The sequence below is a fragment of the Taudactylus pleione genome, unplaced genomic scaffold (genome assembly GCF_031769625.1).
Source record: "Taudactylus pleione unplaced genomic scaffold, aTauple2 ptg000114l, whole genome shotgun sequence".
Lineage (NCBI taxonomy): Eukaryota > Metazoa > Chordata > Amphibia > Anura > Myobatrachidae > Taudactylus > Taudactylus pleione.
In genome coordinates, this window is record NW_028284516.1 from 15179452 (window position 1) to 15199701 (window position 20250).

The following is a 20250-nucleotide window of genomic DNA, read 5'->3' on the forward strand; positions in this document are numbered from 1 at the left end:
CTGGAACGGCCGGGAGGCTCACGAAAATTGGTTGCTGCTCTCGGCCACCCGGAAAAGTGGGCAAGTCTCCCGGCCGGGAGGAGATGTATACACTTCTCCACTATTTAGTAGGCTTCATACAAGTGGAGAAGTTGCCCATAGCAACCAATCGGCTTGTAGCTAGCATTTTTCAAGTACATTTTATAAAATGGTAGATAGAAGTTGATTGGTTGCTCCACCACCCTTTAGAAGGTCTGCTTCGTCTCTCCTTATATGCAACAACTGAGAGATCTGCTATGGAGGGGATGCACTTTTAGGTGTATGATTCAGAAAGTCCTACAAGGTGCTGGGTATGGGATTCCGATGCTCGGGATCCCGGAGGTCAGAATCCTGACGCCAGCATTTCGACAGGGTTAAGATACATACCAACAACTGTCGGTAAGTATCTTAACCCTTGTTCTAGCCCTACCCCTAAACCTAACCCTCCTTCCCCGCACACCCTAAACCTAACCCTCCCACCTAGTGCCCAACCCTCCCACCTAGTGCCTAGCCCTAACCCTCCTAACTCTTCCCCTAACCCCAGTACTTACCGTTTCGATACCGGCCGTGCGATTCTGACAGGTATCGGTATTCCGTTGCTGGCATCCTGACGGTCGGTATTCTGACCGCATCCCTCCTGCGGGTTCTTTAGTCTATAACTCAGAAATCGCGTTGACTAATGATACCTAAAGTAGCACTTCTGAAATATCTGACTTTAATGGCAGAAAGACATTTTTATAACATTTGATAGCAAGACCAAAATCTGTAGCCATGAGAACCATTTGGCAGTCATCAGTATCTACTGGGCAATAAACACTGTAATAAAACAAGACTGGGGGGTTGTAATGAACAGCGGTTTGTCAAAAATGCCAATTTTAAAAGGCACAACTATTCTGGCCATCAATAAATGGGAAAAAATACATACATACTTTTTTTTATATGGGAATAAAGTACTGTACAATGCACCTATTCAAACTTTACTGTTTCCAGTTTTGCCTACACTTACAGCCGCTATCTGATTCTCCAGCACCAGGTGTAGTGTGACTGGGTCTCTGAGCTAAAGTAAACACAGGTAATCTTTAGGGGACAAAAAAGAAGTGTACACACTGCTTATGCAAACAAGATCCTGGAGCGGCCCAGATCCTGCTGTGTAACTGAGCACATCCTGTACTTTTCCAGGTGTCTCACACTTGGACGTTCTGTGCGAATGCTGCTGCTCGGCCTGATGTCACACTGTTCAGACATTTCCACAGATTTCTGTAACGATTTGTAAAAGGAAAATACTTTCCGAAGGTGATTGGCATAAACATTGATTGGATATATTGACCCGTGTTCCTGCATGACAATTAATTAAAAAAAGTGACACTGCTTTCTGTATATTCGATGTTCTCACATCTCAGGAAGCCCTCTAGTGCCAACTGATATTGTATGTGAGTTTGTAGTTGAGAAATAAAAGTTGCATTTTCTATATTGGTATTTACAATTCGGGTATATTTACTTTACTGTTATGTTACAGCCTTATTCCAAAATGGAAAAAAATAATTTTTGTCCTCAAAATTCTACATACAATACCCCATAATGACAACGTGTAAAAAGTTGTTTTTTTTTTTTTACATTTTTGCAAATTTTAATTAAGTTTTTTTTTATTTTTTTTTTAAGAAATCACACTTACATACGTATTCACAACCTTTGCTCAATACTTTGTTGATGCATCTTTGGCAGCAATTACAGCCTCAAGTAATTTTGAAAATGATGCCACAAGCTTGGCACACCTATCTTTGGGCAGTTTCGACCATTCCTCTTTGCAGCACCTCTCAAGCTCCATCAGGTTGGATGGGAAGCATCGGTGCACAGCCATTTTCAGATCTCTCCAGAGATGTTCAATTGGATTCAAGTCTGGGCTCTGGCTGGACCACTCAAGGACATTCACAGAGTTGTCCTGAAGCCACTCCTTTGATATCTTGTCTGTGTGCTTAGGGTCGTTGTCCTGCTGAAAAATTAACCGTCACCCCAGTCTGAGGTCAAGAGCGCTCTGGAGCAAGTTTTCATCCAGGATGTCTCTGTACATTGCTACATTCATCTTTTCCTCTATCCTGACTTGTCTCCCAGTGCCTGCCACTGAAAAACATCCCCACAGCATGATGCTGCCACCACTGTAGGGATGGTATTGGCCTGGTGATGAGCGGTGCCTGGTTTCCTCCAAACAGAACGCCTGGCTTCCTTCTGGCCACTCTACCATACAGGTCTGATTGGTGGATTGCTGCAGAGATGGTGTTCTTCTGAAAGGTTCTCCTCTCTCCACAGAGGAATGCTGTAGCTCTGACAGAGTGACCATCGGGTTCTTGGTCACCTCCCTGACTAGGGCCCTTCTCCCCGATCGCTCAGTTTAGACGGCTGGCCAACTCTAGGAAGAGTCCTGGTGGTTCCGAACTTCTTCCATTTACAGATGATGGAGGCCACTGTGCTCATTGGGACCTTCAAAGCAGCAGATATTTTTCTGTACCCTTCCCCAGATTTGTGCCTCGAGACAATCCTGTCTTGGAGGTCTACAGACAATTCCTTGGACTTCATGCTTGGTTTGTGCTCTGACATTAAGGGCGGGTTGCAGTCATTTACAAGGCAAAGCCAGTGACTGCAACTTTAAAAAAACGATCGAGATCAGTCTGCATCTCGCACCTCTGCCAAACTCGATCTCTATTACATCCCGCCCGCACTGTCAAGTGTGGGACCTTATATAGACAGCTGTATGCCTTTCAAAATAATGTCCAATCAACTGATTTTACCACAGGTGGACTCCAATTAAGCTGTAGGAACATCTCAAGGATGATTAGTGGAAACGGGATGCATTAGAGCTCAATTTTGAGCTTCACGGCAAAGGCCTTGAATACTTATGTACATGTGATTTCTAAAGCTGCATACACACACAACGATTTTCTTACCAACGATTTTATGAACGATTTTCTGTCAGATTATCTGTCAGATTTTTTAAAGTGTAATGAATGATTTTTTTGAACTACAAACGATTTTTGCATATTCCCTTAATGAAAATCGTTGAGTTGACAAGTCTGACTGAACTGCAAACTACAAACGTGAACGCGCATGAATGATAATCGTTCATCGTTTGACTCAGAAAGTGAACGATTTTTTCAAACGATTATCGTTAAACGATAAAATCGTGTGTATGCAGCTTTAGTTTTTATTTTTAACTAAATTTGCAGAAATGTAAAAAAAAAACTTTTTACACGTTGTCATTATGGGGTATGGTTTGTAGAATTTCGAGGTCAAAAATGTATTCATTCCATTTTGGAATAAGGCTGTAACATAACAAATTGTGGAAAAAGTGAAGCATTGTGAATACTTTCTGGATGCACTGTGTGTGTATATGTATGTATGTATATTGCGTTGCATATTATTTATATATATATATATATTAGGTCACCCCTAATATATATATATGTTGGTGTATATATATTGCGTTTCTTTTTCATTTCCATCTCACTAATGTGAATGTGTAATAGGATGTTTGAAAAAATACTGGTTGCCTAGGTACTGCCACTCATTCGGTCAAACTGCGTTGCAGCTGATGGCAGAATGTTAGAAGTTGTGATGTTACAGCAGCCAGGTATGTCTAGGTCAATGTTCCATGGCTGCAGTGTCAGCAAGTGTGTTTGAACATTAACACTCTAGACAATGCCCTACAATACACTGGATTAATTTTATTGATAATTTACATTTTCAAAATTGCTAGGGGTGGTTACTAAATTAGGAAGTGTGATACATGAGGTTGCATTGTTATTTTCACTCTTACCTTGACCTGCCTTACTGCTCTGTGGATAAAAGCAAAGCATTTAGGAGTGCCATCTTCCCGCTCCTTTACGAAGGGCACGTTACACAGCTTCCTATTAATGACTGAACAGACCCTGAATATGTTCAAATCAAAAGAATAATAAAAATCTGTCCCAATGATCCCACTAAAATATTTAATCTGAGAAAAGTTTGTTTTTAAAAACAGACCAGTTAGTAAGTTTTACCAATTGCCTTAAACAGGGGCCTCTACCTTGCTTGGACCCAGCATTACTGGTAGCCACCAGTACATAGCCCATTAATGGAGTCTAGAAAGGAGAGGCCATTCTCTTGTTCTGTAGGCACTTACGGTTGTCTTGTGCTCCATAACTGGCTACCCTCTTTATAGTATATGTCTCGGCATGCTCGCTTTTTACTGAATGCCATCAATTTGGAATAAAAACTCAAGGTATATTATATAATTGATGACCATTCCCCCTTCAGCAGCATGCACAGAGGTGATTGCATAGAGTACTTGAAGAATAACCAACATTTTTCTTTACTTTCAAGAAGGTGGCAATATTCAGAAATCTTTGTTTTATTAGTTACCTACTAGGTAGTAATAAGCTTAAGGCACATCTCCTCAATCCCACTGTTACCTCTATTACCGCTTTACCCGCTAACACCATTGAAGACTGGAAGCATGAACAGAAATTCTAAAGCAGGACAGCTGGGTGTAGGCGCCAGTCAGGTGTGACATTAACTTGCAACTCCTTTTTGACCACTTTTTTACTGCTATATGTGTTCCAGTCCTCCATCTGTTGTAAGTCTACTGCAGTAGTGGTTCGATCATTGATCTTGAGATAACTATAGAGGTTACAGTGGCGGAACCTCAGTCTTGCTGTGCCTATAGAATGTGGAATGGCTTGAAGGAGAGGAGTAAACTTATTCCTGATTTTTATTTATTCGGTAATCCTTTAGATTAAAAATTGAGTTACATTAATCAATTTACTGTATGCGAAGTTTGTGCTTATCCATCGTGAGATCAAGTATGAGAGCTCCTGATGCCACAAAAATAAAAAGGTACGTTTTTTATTTTTTTTGTGCTGTTCTTTATGGTTTGCATTTCACTAACTTTATTCCTGCTTCCCTCAAAACAAGTTCTTCCTGGTCACCCATTGTGCAGTCTAGTATCTCGCCTAGGGCCCAGTGCTTTAATTGCCTTTTCTTTTTGGAATAGCATTTCTGCTATTTCTCACCCCCCTGCAGCTGGTCAAACCAGTATTTTGCCTGGGGCCCTGGCGTCCACGTTGGCCAGTGTGCACAGACGATACCTCTTGAACAACATCATTCACAGGCATGTTGCGTCAGTTATGTAGCACAGCCAATGCCCAATATATCTGCAGATATATTGGTGCATCGTGCTGTGTGTACAGGGCGGTCAGTCTACTACCTGTTCACTGGCTGCAGAGGCTACCGGTGACTGACGCATGTCATTGCCCGCCCAGTTGTGACTTCAGTCTTGAAACATTAGGCCGACGATTGGTAAGTGTGTATGCACTTGCCAATCGTCAGGACGCTGATCCGTCGTCCTATGGGGGCATCTTTACTAAAGTGAGAGTTTTTAGAAGTAGAGATGTTGCCCATAGCAAACAATCAGATTCTACTTAACATTTTACTAGCACCTTCTAGAACAGAGGTCTTCAACCCGTGGCCTGTGGAGCTGTTCCCCGTGGCCCGCCGATGGTGTGCACAAGCACACCCTACTGTTACCACCTCACCAGTGACGCGGTCAAGGTCCGTTTCAGTTAGTATAGTGCGGACCGCAGTTAGTGCGGTCCTTACTACACAGTAACAAATACCGACAGTGTTTGTTTAGCAGCCATTGAGAGTCAGACAGACTCTCATTGACTGCTGGAGCTCACTCATGAGCTACGCCTTCCGGCTCCCGCAGTGGGTGAAGGGAGAGACTCATCTCTCCTATAGTGCCGAGTGGGCTGGGAGGACGGAGCAACGGACACAGGAGCATGGATTCAGGTAAGTATTTTTTGTTGTTGTCTGCATATATGTAAGGGGCACTACATAATGGGGACCACTACTGGGGGCACTACATAATGGGGACCACAACTGGGGGCACTGCATAATGGGGACCACTACTGGGGGCACTGCATAATGGGGACCACTACTTGGGCCACTGCAGACGGGGGGCAGTTATGGGACATAATTGTATGAGGATGGGGGCAACTATCTGACATAATTAATGGAGGAGGAGGGATAGTTTGGGGACCTAATTAAAGTTGTAGGATGGAGGAAGTTATGGGACATAATTGTGTGAGGAGGGGGCAGAGTCTAAATACTGCAGCATAGCTTAGTTTCCCTCTGGCTTCATTGAATTTTTTAATGTGGCCCACACTGTCTTAAAGGTTAAAGACCCCTGTTCTAGAAGATAATACCTAGAATCTGGTTGCTATGGGCAACATCACTTCTAAAAACTAACTTTTTAGTAAATTTACCCCCTAGTGCAGGGATGGGGAACCTCAGGCCCAGGGATCGTATAAGGCCCCCGGAATCATTTGGTCTGGTCCTTTTTGAGCTTTTTTTTGCTAGTCTCATCTGGCTAGCAGGGTGCATAGAATGGCACCCTGCAGCCAGAATCTAAGCAGCAGTGCCGCCTGGAGCATCCTTAGGACGCTTCAGACGGTCACACCACTGCCCATACAGCTAACCTGATGATGCTCCGGGCATTGATGTCATAATCGGCGATTGTGGCCCGCCCCGTGTGATGTCACACGGAGGGGGCGTTGCCTGCACTAGGCCCGCAAATAATTTTATATATATCAAAATGGCCCTCGGCAGAAAAAAGGTTCCCCACCCCTGCTCTAGTGTGTATCCAGCTTCAGTCAAGCTCTGCTGCCACAATGACTAAATTAGACCTGTCCACAATTCGGACAAGTGCATTAGTGGGGTGCTCATGGTTTTGTTTTCAATCAGAAAAACTGTGTATTTCCTGCATAAATTGTCTTCAATCTGCTTTTTTTTTTTTGGTCCTTGATTGATTCAAGCTAGGACAGTGCACAACCTGACTGGATATAGCAAGTGAAACTGTGTACTGCTGAAACATCTGACAAGTAGAACAAAAGTGCTAATGTGATGATAGTATTTATTACAATGTTGAAAGGTCATTAAAAGTGAGTTAAGGCGCAGAGTACAGGCACGTGTTAGCAATCCTCTCCATATGTTATAAATGTTTCTGCTGGTCATGTCCGGTGCTGCAGCTCCTCCAAGTGGCCTGTGTAAAACCAGGTCACAAGCTAATGGCTGTCACCTAACACCACTGAGTATTATCTGCATCGTCCCAGCACAAGAGACAGATAATTCCCAAGGCTCTGCGGGTTTGGAGGCCTGGATGCATTAAGTAATGGATCAATTTTAAAAGCACTTTCCTGTAGGGCATCCGGTGCATGTCCTTGCTCTAAATGCTTTTGCAGCGATCTAGGACTTTATTTTTTTTATGAACATTGCAGTGTTTCTAGAAAAGCGAAGCACAAAGAGACCGTACACATGTCCTCAGCAAGAATCCGTGTGCCTGACGGTTAGAGCACAGATGGCGTGCACCATACAATATTGGCCAGTAATCTGTTTGTGTCCTAGAAGATTAAGAAGGTCCTGGGTTTGCATGTGAAATCAGTTGATATTTTGACTAAATGAATTGTCTGCATTGTGTCTGTCCTGAAGCCTTCCGCCAGTCTGAGAGAGGAGCACAAGCATTTAATATTGTATGGCACAAGTAAAAGTAGCAATCTTTTTCTCAACCTATGAAGGATGCCGCGAGAACTGGAGAAGATTTCTTACTATTAGAGATCTAAAGAAAGCCAAGCTGTGTCTAGGCAAGGCAACTCTTTCAGGAGAAGTCACTGATTAAACAGCCTCCTGATGCAGTCATGTGAGCTGTGATGGGTATTCGTGGAAATTGGGAGAATGCGTTGTGGCCTTGTTAGATAGGCCGTGTGAAAGGAAAAAGCCCAAACTATTTCTGTAGAAGCCAGAGAGCAGGAACTTGCATGGGGATGGAACAGTGAAGCAAAAAGGCTGATTTATGTGATTGGATACAACGGCCCACTAGGACAATTTAACAGTCATGGATTCTAGAGAGTTTGATCTCCAGGAGGACTACAAGTCGCCTTTCAATTTTGACAGCGGAGTCAATAGGAATTATCTCTTCTTGTCGCCTGGTCTGAGCAACACTCCCCCGGATTCACCAACTCGGCTGAGCACGGGCAAACGTAAGGCTTTCTCTGCATTTGGGGTATTTATGGGGAGCATATCTGCAATGCGCATGAAGGCGGTGAGCTGGGTGTGGTACAAAAATTCGACACCCAAATGATTTTTGGAACTTCCCTTAATGAAAATCGTTCAGTTGGTCAGTCAGAATGAACTACAAATGGGAACGCGCATGGACGATAATCATTCATCGTTATAACTCAGAAACTGAACGATTTTTTCAACGATTGAACGATAATGTCGTCGTTATAGTTAAATCGTTCAAAAAATCGTTAAGTTACCTTTAAAATTTTGAAAAAAACTGCTGTTGACATTTGCAATGTCGATAGTTTGATAATGTCGACTGTCTTCTCATTTTCGTACTCTAGATGTATACCGTTCGGTGAGCTCAGTGTGTACACCATACCCTCTATACATGCTCTAATACGAACAAAGACCGTCGTAGTGCAGAGCTTGCAGTGTGATTGCTCCCTGCTATGGTTTCACAGCTCAGGATATAGTGGCACATGGCAGCATATGGTATCACAGCACAGCATACAGTATTGCTGTGCCCAGTTCTGATTATCATACTCCAAGATGCTGACAAAAGATACATAGACCTTGTAGCCGGTGACTTCTTTTGCTAGTTACGCTATTGCGCTAATAAATAATTTGCAAATCCCAGATGTTTTTTATATACTGTTGGCTAGTTAGTTGACCACCAAGCCAAAAATACAAGCTAAATATGTATTTGTAGCAGTTGCAGGCTCTTTTAAGATAATGGTTTGATCATTGAGCCTTTTTTTCAAATACAACAACACAGCAGGCGTCCTGCTGGTAACTTGAAAAACACTGCAGTGAGCTGAGTAGTCTGATTACAGGACCACAGTCTGCACTGTATGTGGACAGCCTGAAAATCTATAAACAATTTAAAGTAATAAATTAAGTAATATTATGTGTTGTAGCGTTTAATTGATATATCTTTATGTTGTACCTTATACTGCTGTTCCAGCAAGAAGTTGTTTTTTTACTGTGCTTTTCTCTAGGACTATATATTGTTACGGCATCTGGTATATAAATGTTGCTGAGAGGGGAGATCGTTATTTTATTCCGGGTCATTGCTTGTGCATTTTGACATTGTGCCCTTCCCTGTCAAACAGCATGGCTGGTAAATGATTAGCAAGTAAAGGGCACCTATAAACGAACCTGTTTGCAATTACTTTCCTGCTAACAAAATGCCAACCTTTAGAAATCCTGCCCTGCCAATAGACCTCACACATCAATGCCTGTGCTTTCAGGGCAAGCTAGGATGTGTACGTGATTGGTTTATTGCACAGCCGAAAATAGAAACTATTTAATGTGTGAAAACCATACTCCTAATATTCAATATGTTCCCCAAGGTAACACAGTAAAATGTGTGCAGTGTCAAAACTAATTGGCGTCATCTGTATTGGATCACAGGGCTATAGGAATACACTATCAGATCACCGCCTCTGGTAACTTTATATTTGCTGTATAATACAGGAATGCCTACATAAGGCTGTAACAGACTTTTTTTTCACCCCAGTGGTTTGAGTTGTGGATACACAATGGTTAATATATAACGTCACAATGTAATAGTTCCTTACATGTATTAATCAGCAATTCAAGGCATATGATGCTGTAGCTGTAAATCTAAATTAGTCTGCTGTATTTTTAATTGTTTTTTTTATTGTGACATTTTTTTCACTCATTACATTAGAATACAACTTTGTTTGCTGAATTTTGTTGACATTGGGCTTTTATTTGCCCCAGGGTATTTAATCATTTCCTTTTTATCTTTGACATCTCATATTTTCAAGCAAAACATGAATGAGAATAGGGAATTCCTCGTGTTTTCTTTTTATATATATATATATATATATATATATATATATATATATGTACACACACACACATTTGGTTGGTACATACAAATAGTAATCATCATGTTTGTTTTTGTGTTGGACTGGACACTACCAGTCACTGTGCCATGATGAGCAATATGGTATTAACCCTGATGAAATGATCGGTTATTAATTTCTCTAAACACCACAATCTTAAGGTGCGTACACACGGTGGGATTTTTTTAAACGATATAGCCGTTTTCGACAAATTGGAACAACATATTGTTTAAAAAGTGGCGTTTCTAGGCACGATAACGATGCCGATGCGCGTTCTCACTGGTTGTAGGTCGTGGTCTGTGATCTCTTCAACATGCTGACAGATCACAACCAATCTTTCACGATTTGGCACACAGCGTTCCGTGTATACGCACGATGAATGATTTCACGGGAGACTAGCGATTTGTTGTCACTGTTGCTGGCCACTTGTGAGGTTTTTTGCTGCCAACCGATATATTGTTAATGATTTGCAGTTGTTAACGACCCATCTATATAGTTTGATCATTTGTACAATCGTTATTGTTTGTCCGGAAGTGTTCAGGAGTTCAAGGGAAATCGTTAACGAGATCTTATCTTTGCCTAAATCGCACCGTGTGTACGTACCTTTACAATGTCGGGACAGAAATCTCACATCATGACTCTGCTGTTAATGTTTAAATGCTGTGACTGGTTAATTCCTTACACTTTAAACTTGGCTACACTTGGAAATTGAGAGTTGGCCGATCTAATATATTCCATACTTCTGTTAACATCCAATTGCCCTGATTGGCTCCATGTATTGCTATCACCTCCCACATAAGCTCTTCCTCATCTGAGTGTCTACAATATGAAAAAATTAATACAGTAGGCTCCCTGACTCTAGCCTGATGCACCTAAAATGTGTTACTAGAGTGAAATTAGCAAACTTACCATTAATAGGGCTTACTGAATACAGTAATTGTGTGTGGATGTATGTATATACAGTAGAGAGGAGCGGTTCGGTTTTGCTGAAAACCAAACACACCCCGAACTTTGGAGTCCCGGGTTGGATCACTCTTGGGATTCCGAGTGGTACCAGCTCGGTTCTACCCGTAAGTTCAGAGCTTGGATCTAAAAAACGGATCTCATGTTTTGGATTGCATGTAAACAGGCCCAGATTAAATGATTCTAGCTGCTGTCAATTTTAAAGACATCCAAAACAGTTGAGGGTGGTTTTGCCTAAACCAAAACACAGGGGTCCGCACACATCGCTAATATACAGGGTATTTGTGGGTGTGTGCATTTCTATCTGTCTTGACAAATGTGGATATGACAGAAAAATGTTAAAGAATAGTTGAAATAAAACTGACGTTGGGTTTAAACTAAAGTCTAATGGGATGTAGTTGAAATCCCGGCTGCCGGAATGCCGACACCAGTCAGAAACCTGGCGCTGGTATCCCAGCGGTAAGTAGTAGGGTTAAGGGAGGGTTAGGCAGTGTTCTCCCCAGGCTGTTTTTTGTGGGTACACCACCCGGCACTTTGGGAGCCTGCAAGTGGGGACAGTATCTGGGAGCCGTATAAAAAGGATGAGATCCTACAGACTTTACAGCTTTTTCATAATCAGACGACTGGGCCTCTAATAAGAAGAGGAGAATTAATATATAAAATGTTATTTCAAGTTTTAATCATTATAAGGTCAGGGTTTAAAACATTTTATTATTGCGAAGGCCCCCACCTGGCTACTTCTTGATGTCACCTGGCTGGAAACATTTTCTGGGGAGAACACTGGTTAGGGGTTAGGCACTAGGGGAGAGGATTATGGTTAGGCACTATGAGGGGAGGTTAGGTTTAGGGTACCGGGAGGGTTAGGTTAAGGGGATAGGGTTAGGATACTTACTGACAGGTGTCTGTATCCTAACCCTGTCAGGATGCCGGCATTGGGATTCTAACCGACGGGATCCCGAGCGCTAGCATCCCGTGCCCAACCCAGTCTAACAATACCAGTATTTATGTTTGAACGTATAATCAGTAACATTCACAAATACTTTTTTTTTTTTTAATGATTTACATTTAAATGTTTTCAGACTCTCTTAAACATATATTTCAGATTAAGGGGTCGATTCAATTAGCCACAAGTCCCCTCACGATGCTAGTAAGTGCAGCTATATACGATACCTCCAGAGTTGCTGAATTTATTTTTTAGGCAGCCTCAGAGGGCTGTGTACAAAAATCTGTGAGTTCTGGATGAGATCTGACTGTGAGAGGGGCAAGTTTGTAACACACATACCATGTCCCATTGGTGCTATTGATTTTTTTAATTTCTTTATCATTTGTATTAATAGAGTTGCTGAAACCGGAATCTGTACCGGAGGGAGAAGATGCAGCGGCTACTGTGGTGGACACCTTAACTGAGGAGGAGCAGGAACACTTAAGGAAAGAGCTTGAGAAGGTAAAGTTTAGAGCAGTGATGTGCAGCTTCATTAAGGGTTGCATGTACTTCCCTGTGACCGTCAGCAGGGCCATACCTTTACCCTTAGCCTCAGGATAAGAGCTGGGGCCACATGTTAAACTTAGTGGAGCTCATAGCAAAGGATAAGAACTGGGGCCAACATGGCATAAAACAGCAGTGAGTTGGGGGCTGTGGTGAAGGCCCGGAGTGCTGCCTGTCACTGGTTTAGCAACAGAAGCTGTGAGTATTAACAGTTGAGCCATATTATTTTTGCATAGCATCCCTCCCCACACCTTGTCACACCACAGGGAGGGACGCCACTGGTGGTCAGGTCTGGTGACATCCAGAGCGCACTCCATATACCCCCCGTGCATCCGAAAAGGGGGCATACCCTTGCGGGAAATCCCTTCGGGGGAGTGCCCAGCATTTCCAGTGATGCAGTGCTGCCCCTAGAGGCTAGTGCCTGCACTGTCTGCTCCTCCTCTGTGATAGGAACAAAGGCCCTGATTCAGAGCCGGACGCACTGACAGAGCGCTCGCTCTGAATCAGGGCTGTCCCTTCTCCTTTTTGGAGCGGCCTCCTGGCCGCTCGCATAGCTGTGGGTGACCACCCACAGCTATAGCGAGTGGCCAAAATGATGGTCGCAATGGTCAAGACTATCACGATCATCGAGCTTGCGACGAGACCCTGCAGTAGGGTATCTCTGCCGCAAGCCCTGGAGTGCTTTTGGCTCTATTAGAGCCAAAAGCACTCCCACTGACATCATTAGTGATGTCAGTGGGGCCGGCCCCAGACGGTAGGCATTCCCATGGGAACGCCTCCGTCTGGGCAGCCACGCCCCCGGCACGCCCACTAAAGGGGGCACGCTGTCAATCACCATCGACAGCACGCCCCCTTTGGTGCGAGACCCATAACGACGGCTTGGCCGTCGTTACTCGGGTCTCGCGCATGCGCACGACAGAGCCGGCTCCGTCATGCACATACGCAGTTGGGCAACATCGACCCGCTAGCGAGCGCTCGCGAGCGGGTCTGAATCAGGCCCAGAGAGCTGCAGGAGAAAGTCACACTGCAGCATCCAGCTCCTGTCGCTGTTGAACAAATCATCAAATATAGTTTCCATATCAAAGACACAGAATGTCAATCACAGGTCCAGATAATACACAATTCATATATCATGACTTCAACGTCCATTGAAATAAAAACAAAAAAAACTTATGTGTTATGACTTCAAGAAAACGTAGTAATTTTTATAAAATTGTCCTTGGGGCGAAGGTTATGCCCGCTTTTAAACAAATACCTTACCTTAAAATACTGTATATACAAGGGATTTCCCAAAAGTAAGCTTCCCTATCCCTGGAAAGAAAAAATGAAAGCTAGGACAATTAAGAAAATCATTTATTTTATTTTCATACCATTAAGCTACTTCTCAACATTATCACCATTAAGATTTAAACACTTGTCTTAAAGTGATACCAGTTTTTCAATACATGTAGTGTAGAAAAACATGTCCTTGGATCGGAGCCACGATTTCACCTCAGCCTTGACCTCCCTGTCGCTGCTGAAATTTTTGGCTTCCAAAATGTCCTCCATATACTGCCACTAGTATCTAATACTGACAGCACTTTAGTTTTTCTCTTTCATCCACTAGGGGACACTGGAGGTGCTTATACTGGGGTATAGAGGCGTGGATAACTGGAGCTGGCACTTTAAATAATTTAGAAGTGTGAAGCTCCTCCCCCTCTATGCCCCATCAACCCTCAGTTTAGAAAATGTGCCTATAGGAGCAGGTCACAATCTGCTGTGCTCCAGCAATACACATATAGATTTTTCTTTACTATTATTATTTGATTGCATCTTTTTTACACTATATTGGTGCCCTTCGCCATCTCTCTAAAAGTGGGGTCCGGGTAACCTGACGCCCTGTTATACAGGAAGGAGTGCACAGGGCTTCATCAAAAGCCACTGACAGCTCCTTATCACCACACAGCACTCTTACAAGCAAGAAGAAAGAGTGCTGTTCAATGCTGTTGACAGAGCCTTCCAGAGGGAGCGCAGTGAGTACATCAGCTGTGCATCCCCAGTCTCCAGCCCCGCTGCCGACGCTGACTACAAAGGGAGCACAGCGCTACAGCACTACTCCATTTCATATGTCCACCTCCCCTCTCCCCACTGACACTCGCGGCATAGCGCTCCACAACAGCGAGGCTTGCAGGGGGGTGGTGTTAACGTCTGTGCAACAGCCATTTCTTAGCTCTTAAGAGCATGAAGAAGGGGGCGGAGCCTAACAGCGCGGGCTCTCTAAGCGCGGCAGCGGCTGTTAAGAACAGCCTATCTGACGTTTTCTACTGTGTCTGCCTGCATCTCTCCAAAGAGCTTGCAGCACTGATACAGAAGCCTGATTCCCCCAGAAATATCACTAGAGGCTGTGACTAGCATTAGAGGGTGTACATAGTGCAGGGAATCAATTCTGTGGCAAGGGAGTGGTGTGATCTCCTCCTCTATTTCCCTAAGTACCTTCTGTATTCTGTATCTGTACTCTCCAACTGTGTGGGTGACTCTGTTTATATGTCATACAGAACAAAGGTTTCTCAAAGGATGTCTGTCTGTTCTAAGTGCAACAACAAACAAACCAAGCCGCATGCTACTGGGTCCACGTTATGTGATGCTTGTATAGCAATAGATCCATCTATGGCTACTACTAACTCACCTGCTCCTCCATGGGCCGCTGACATGGTAGGAGTTATGTCGGACTTTACGTCAGAGTTGGCTGAGGCACGGAGGGCTCAACCTCCCTCGGTGCTGGTTTAACCAAGTCTCCAGACACCCTGGTACAGGCATAAGTGCAGCAATATCTGTACCCTCCACTTCCTAAAAAAACAAAACAAACAAAAAAAATGTCTCAAAAGCGTCCTCTTGCGACTGTTCTCTAGTCAGAGGAGTCGGACGACGAATTCCTTGCACCGGAGGATACGGAAGGTGGTGATTTTGAGGAAGTTTTTAAACGATGACGGTACCCCTTGAGTTAGAGACCGACCTCTCCTGGGGTGGAACCTCTAATTTTGGTGGTCCAAAAAAAAAATCCTTAATTTACCTGAGGATATAATCCCAGCATCCCTGGAGTGTGAATTATTTCATGTACAACCAAAGAGCTCAGCTGTTTTTCCGTTCTCACAACAACTTCAACAGCAGCTCTCAGTGGCCTGGAAACAACCGGATAAGCGGTTCCAAATTCCACGTTGGTTTCCGTCTGGCTATCCTTTCCCATCATCCATGATGGAGAAGTGGGAAACGCCTCCTCCTGTGGATGCGTCTGTCTCCCGATGAAAAGGGACTCGATGCTAGCACTCCAGTACCTGGATCTACAATACTAAAAGACCCTTCGGATCGTAAGTTGGAGACGACACTACTGCATCGGGAGCTCAACTTAGACGTACCCTTGTTACCGCCTGGGTTGACAAGGCTGTGGTTTGCTAGGCTGACCAGTTGATTACAGGTTTGGACTCAGGTACTTCCAGAGCAGAATTACGTCTACTAGCAGAACACATCCGTGAGTCTGGAAGAAGCTTCTAAAGATATCAGTTAGATCAGTGCTCGCATATCTGCTTCTGCTATTTCGGGCCACAGAGCCATCTGCTTGCACGCTTGGCAAGCGGACGCAGAATCCAAGCATACGGTGGAGGATTTACCATTCACTGGTGACATGCTTTTTGGCCCGGAATTGGACAAATGGATATCCCAGGCCATGGAGGGGGGTAAGTCTTCATTCCTCCCGTCAACTGCTCCGGCTCCCAGAAGATCTTACACTGGACCTTCGTTTCATTCCTTTCATGCGCCACATTCCTTTCGTGGTAGAGCCAGAGGTGCTCCCACGCAAGCAAGAGGCGGCACAGGTAGAGGTCGCCCACACACTGTTGCACATCGACAGGAGCCTAAACCAGCTAAAAAAAAAAAAAGTGGCAGGTCGGTCTTCCATCCCACCTGGGGGGTCCCCTGTGGTGGGAGCCGGCTTGCAGAAATTTCAACAAGTTTGGAACCATACCTCTTCAGAACCGTGGATTAGCAGGCTAATTTCCCATGGGGTACCGAATAGACTTCGAAGTCCCCCCTCCACCTCGGTTCTTCACTACGAGTCTGCCAATATCTGCAGACGGGGCCAGGAGGCTATCCAGTTTCTAGTAGTATAATCTGTGCTAGTTCCGGTTCCGGAGCATCAACGAGGTATGGGGTTTTACTCAAACCTGTTTGTAGTGCCCAAACCGGATGGTTCGGTCAGGCCCATCTTAAACCTCAAGTCCTTAAACCTATATCGGAAGATGTATCATTTCAAAATGGAATCTCTGCAGTCCCTGGATATCAGGGATGCCTATCTCCATGTTCCCATTTGGGAACCGCATCAAGCCTTCCTACAATTTGCTATACTGCAGGATCAGTACCAATTTCGAGCATTGCCTTTTGGGTTATCCTTGGCTTCCCGCATTTTCACCAAACTCATGTCAGTCATGATTGCTCTTCTCCGGTCATTGAGAGTGAACATAGGGCCTGATTCAGACCCAGACGCTATTTGCGGACGCTCGTTCTTAAAAAGGGGCCGGATATTTAAATTGAGCGCTTGCTCTTTGCGGTGTGTTGACGCCTCTATGTCTGAGTGAACGTCCGAAAAATGCGCTCGCTATTTTGTAAAGACGCCCCTTTGCCGTTCGCATCACACGTCATCTCCGTTATTTATTAGATTAATCTGGAACATCGAAAGGCATCTGAACTGCTCGCAGTGCTTGTGGTAGGATTAACTTCCCGCTATCACTGCGAGCAGTTCAGGCTAAAAGACAACCAAGTGACTTGGTCGATGACGCTCCTTTACTAATTATGCACTCCCATTAAATGCCGTTTCGACAGTTAGGCACGCCTGCATTCGGATCTCCATACCCCCGTTTTCAAGCACCTTCCCCTGTTACCACCCACAGACGGTGCATTCTGTCAATCAAATTAGCAGCCCCTCGTTTTACGAGCGCACGATTTCCGAGCACAATGACTGGTTTGTGCATTGCGAACCATACGCATGCGCAGTTGTGCGAACATCGCTCAGAGCGAACGAGCAGCCGCTTACGAGCTGCTCTGAATCAGGCCCATAATCCCTTATTTGGATGTCCTATTACTCAAGGCTCCATTGGTAACCCTTCTCTCAGACCATGCCTAAATCCAACACTCACACTCTAATCCGACACGGTTGGATAATCAACTTCAAGAAATCAAATCTCAATCTGTCCCAGAAACCTGTTTCTGGGCATGATCCTGGATACGGCATCACGGGTTTTTTCTTCCGATAGACAAAGCCCGGGATAACAGATTGTTCGTTCAGCTGGTTCTCAGACCAAAGAAAGTGTCCCTTCTTCTTTGTCTGCGTCTCTTGGGGAAGATGGTAGCTGCTTTCGAGGCATTACAGTTTGGACGGTTCCACTCCAGAGTGCTTTGGCTGGACCTGCTGTCACAGGGGTCAGGGTTTCATCTGCTTCTACAGCTATAGATCCGTTTGAAACCGGTTACCAGAGTGGCTCTCCTCTGGTGGACACAATCCAACAATCTTTTACCGGGCCGAAGATTCGGAGTGTGGGACTGGATCATCGTAACAATGGATGCCAGCCTTAGAGGATGGGGAGCAGTAGTCCTCGACTATCACTTTCAGGGTTGATGGTCCTCTCTGGAACAGAAGTGGCCCATAAATGTGTTGGAAGCAATTTACAATGCTCTGATAGAAGCAAGAGTTTCTAGTCTCGTCCGTTAAGAGTTCAGTCTGACAACGGCCGTCGCTTACATCAACCGACAAGGCGCGACTCAAAGTCGCATGGCCATGCGAGAAGTAACTCAGATTCTCCGGTGGGCCGAAAATCAGTCAGTAATCCTGTCGGCGGTGTTCATCCCGGGTGTGAACAAATGGGAAGCAGATTACCTAAGTCGCCAGAACTTCCATCCCGGGGAATGGAAGCTTCATACAGACATGTTCAACGCGCTGATTCATCGATGGGGGAGTCCTCAGATGGACCTCATGGTGTCATGATTGAATCATCTCCCAGTATACGTGTCAAGAACTCGGGATCTGCAGGCACAGGCAGTCGACGCTCTGACAGTTCCTTGGATCTACGACTTCGTTTACCTTTTTCCTCCGATTCTTCTTCTTCCTCGTCTTCTCAAAAGAATAAAACACGAGTCAGCCTCTGTCATTCTCGTGGCTCCAAACTGGCCTCGGAGAAGTTGGTTCTTGGACCTTCGGCCACCCCAACTTAGCACAGTTGCGTTTAACGGGGTGGCTCTTGAAACCGATATCTTAAGACTCGGTCATTCCCACCATGCTGCGCTCCAGGAAGCCAGTTTCGGCTGCACATTGTTATATCTGGCATTCTTATATCTCGTCGTGGTCCAGTTGGGGTCTTCCGTCTAGAACTTTTCCTTTGTCCCAGTTTCTGTTTTTTCTTCAGACGGGATTGGATTCTGGCCTTCGCCTAAAGGTGCAGGTCTCTGCCCTTTCTGTTTTCTTTCAATGCAAATTGGTCCTCATTCCTGAGGTGCAGATGTTTCTTCAGGTGGTCTTGCGTGTGCAGCCTCCATTTGTACCTTCGGTAGCTCCTTGGGGCTTGAACTTAGTGCTTCTGTTCCTTCAGTCGCCCGTGTTCGAACCTTTGGAAGAGGTTGATCTTAAGTACTTGTCTTGGAAGACTATCATCCTTCTGGCTCTAGCTTCAGCTCGTAGAGTTTCGGAATTGGGTGCTCTGTCCTATAAGCCACCTTACCTTGTGTTTCATGTTGATAGGGCGTAACTCCGGATGGTAGCCGCCTTCCTTCCCAAGGTTGTGTCGGCTTTCCATATCAATCAGCCTATTGTGGTACCATCATTGGTGGAGGACTCTGGTGGTTCTTCTACCTTGGATGTGGTTAGAGCTCTCCGCACCTATGTTGCCAGGACAGCGTCCCTCCGTAAGTTGGGGTTGTTTTTTGTCCTTTATGATGCTGTTCGGAGGGGTTGGATAGCGTCTAAGCAGACATTGGATCAGGCTGACTATTCATCAGGCTTATGTTAGTGCCAACAGTCTGCCTCCTTCGTCCATTTCGGCTCATTCCACAAGTTCTGTTGAGTGCGTCATGGGCGGCCAGTAGGGATTGCCTCCACATCACAATTGGTCTTCAGTTCATGCAGTTTCGGCATCACGTTTTGGCCGCCTTATTCTGCAGGTTCCACAGAGCGCTCCCACTGTGGGGAAAACTTTGGGACATCCCCAGTGTAAGCACCTCCAGTGTCCCATAGTGGATGAAAGAGAAAATGGGATTTTGGTACTTACCGGTAAATCCCTTCTCTGATTCCTGTGTGTTGCCTACAGTATTTTGTAGCAGATGGGTCGCCTTGGAAATATATATATTATTTATTCTAAAGCTGGGTACACACTTAGCGATATTTTTAATGTGTTGCCCCATTTTGACGGATCGGGACAATAAAACGTTGAAATTGTGCAGTGTGTACAAACTATGTCGGGTGGTGCGTGCTACTGTGGGGTCGTCAGCCACATTGTCGAGTTGGCCTTACATGCAGCTCAACCGGACTTTGCGGCTGACGACCCCATGCAGCGCAATGAGGCTGGTTCCGACATATCGGGCGGTCGGGCACCGGATCGTCTGTGTACCAGTCACCCGATATGTCGGCCCGTCGTCGGGGGCATCACCATTCCTGATCGCTGGGTACACACCTCATTAAGTATTTACCAGTGTTGTGAGAGGATCCTGTTAAAGTCACTAATTTTTGGTATTTACTATGTGAATTATCTTTTTTTGCCATAAACAAAACTGTTTGCTTAAATGATAAATTTCCTTCCAATT

The 20250-nt window shown here is 44.7% G+C and overlaps 1 protein-coding gene across 3 annotated transcripts in view; it reads left to right on the top strand.

Moving 5' to 3' along the window:
- Nucleotides 1–20250, top strand: part of TPD52 (tumor protein D52) — a 78287-nt gene that overhangs the window by 45727 nt on the left and 12310 nt on the right. The window contains exons 1-2 of one of the 3 annotated variants that reach the window (XM_088471424.1): nt 7679–8084; nt 12284–12390. In XM_088471424.1, coding sequence (XP_088327550.1) covers nt 7940–8084; nt 12284–12390 — 252 coding nt within the window. In that variant the 5' untranslated portion in view covers nt 7679–7939. Of the gene's footprint in view, nt 1–7678; nt 8085–12283; nt 12391–20250 lie in introns of those variants that run through there. The other 2 variants (XM_088471422.1, XM_088471423.1) reach the window with 2 other exon arrangements.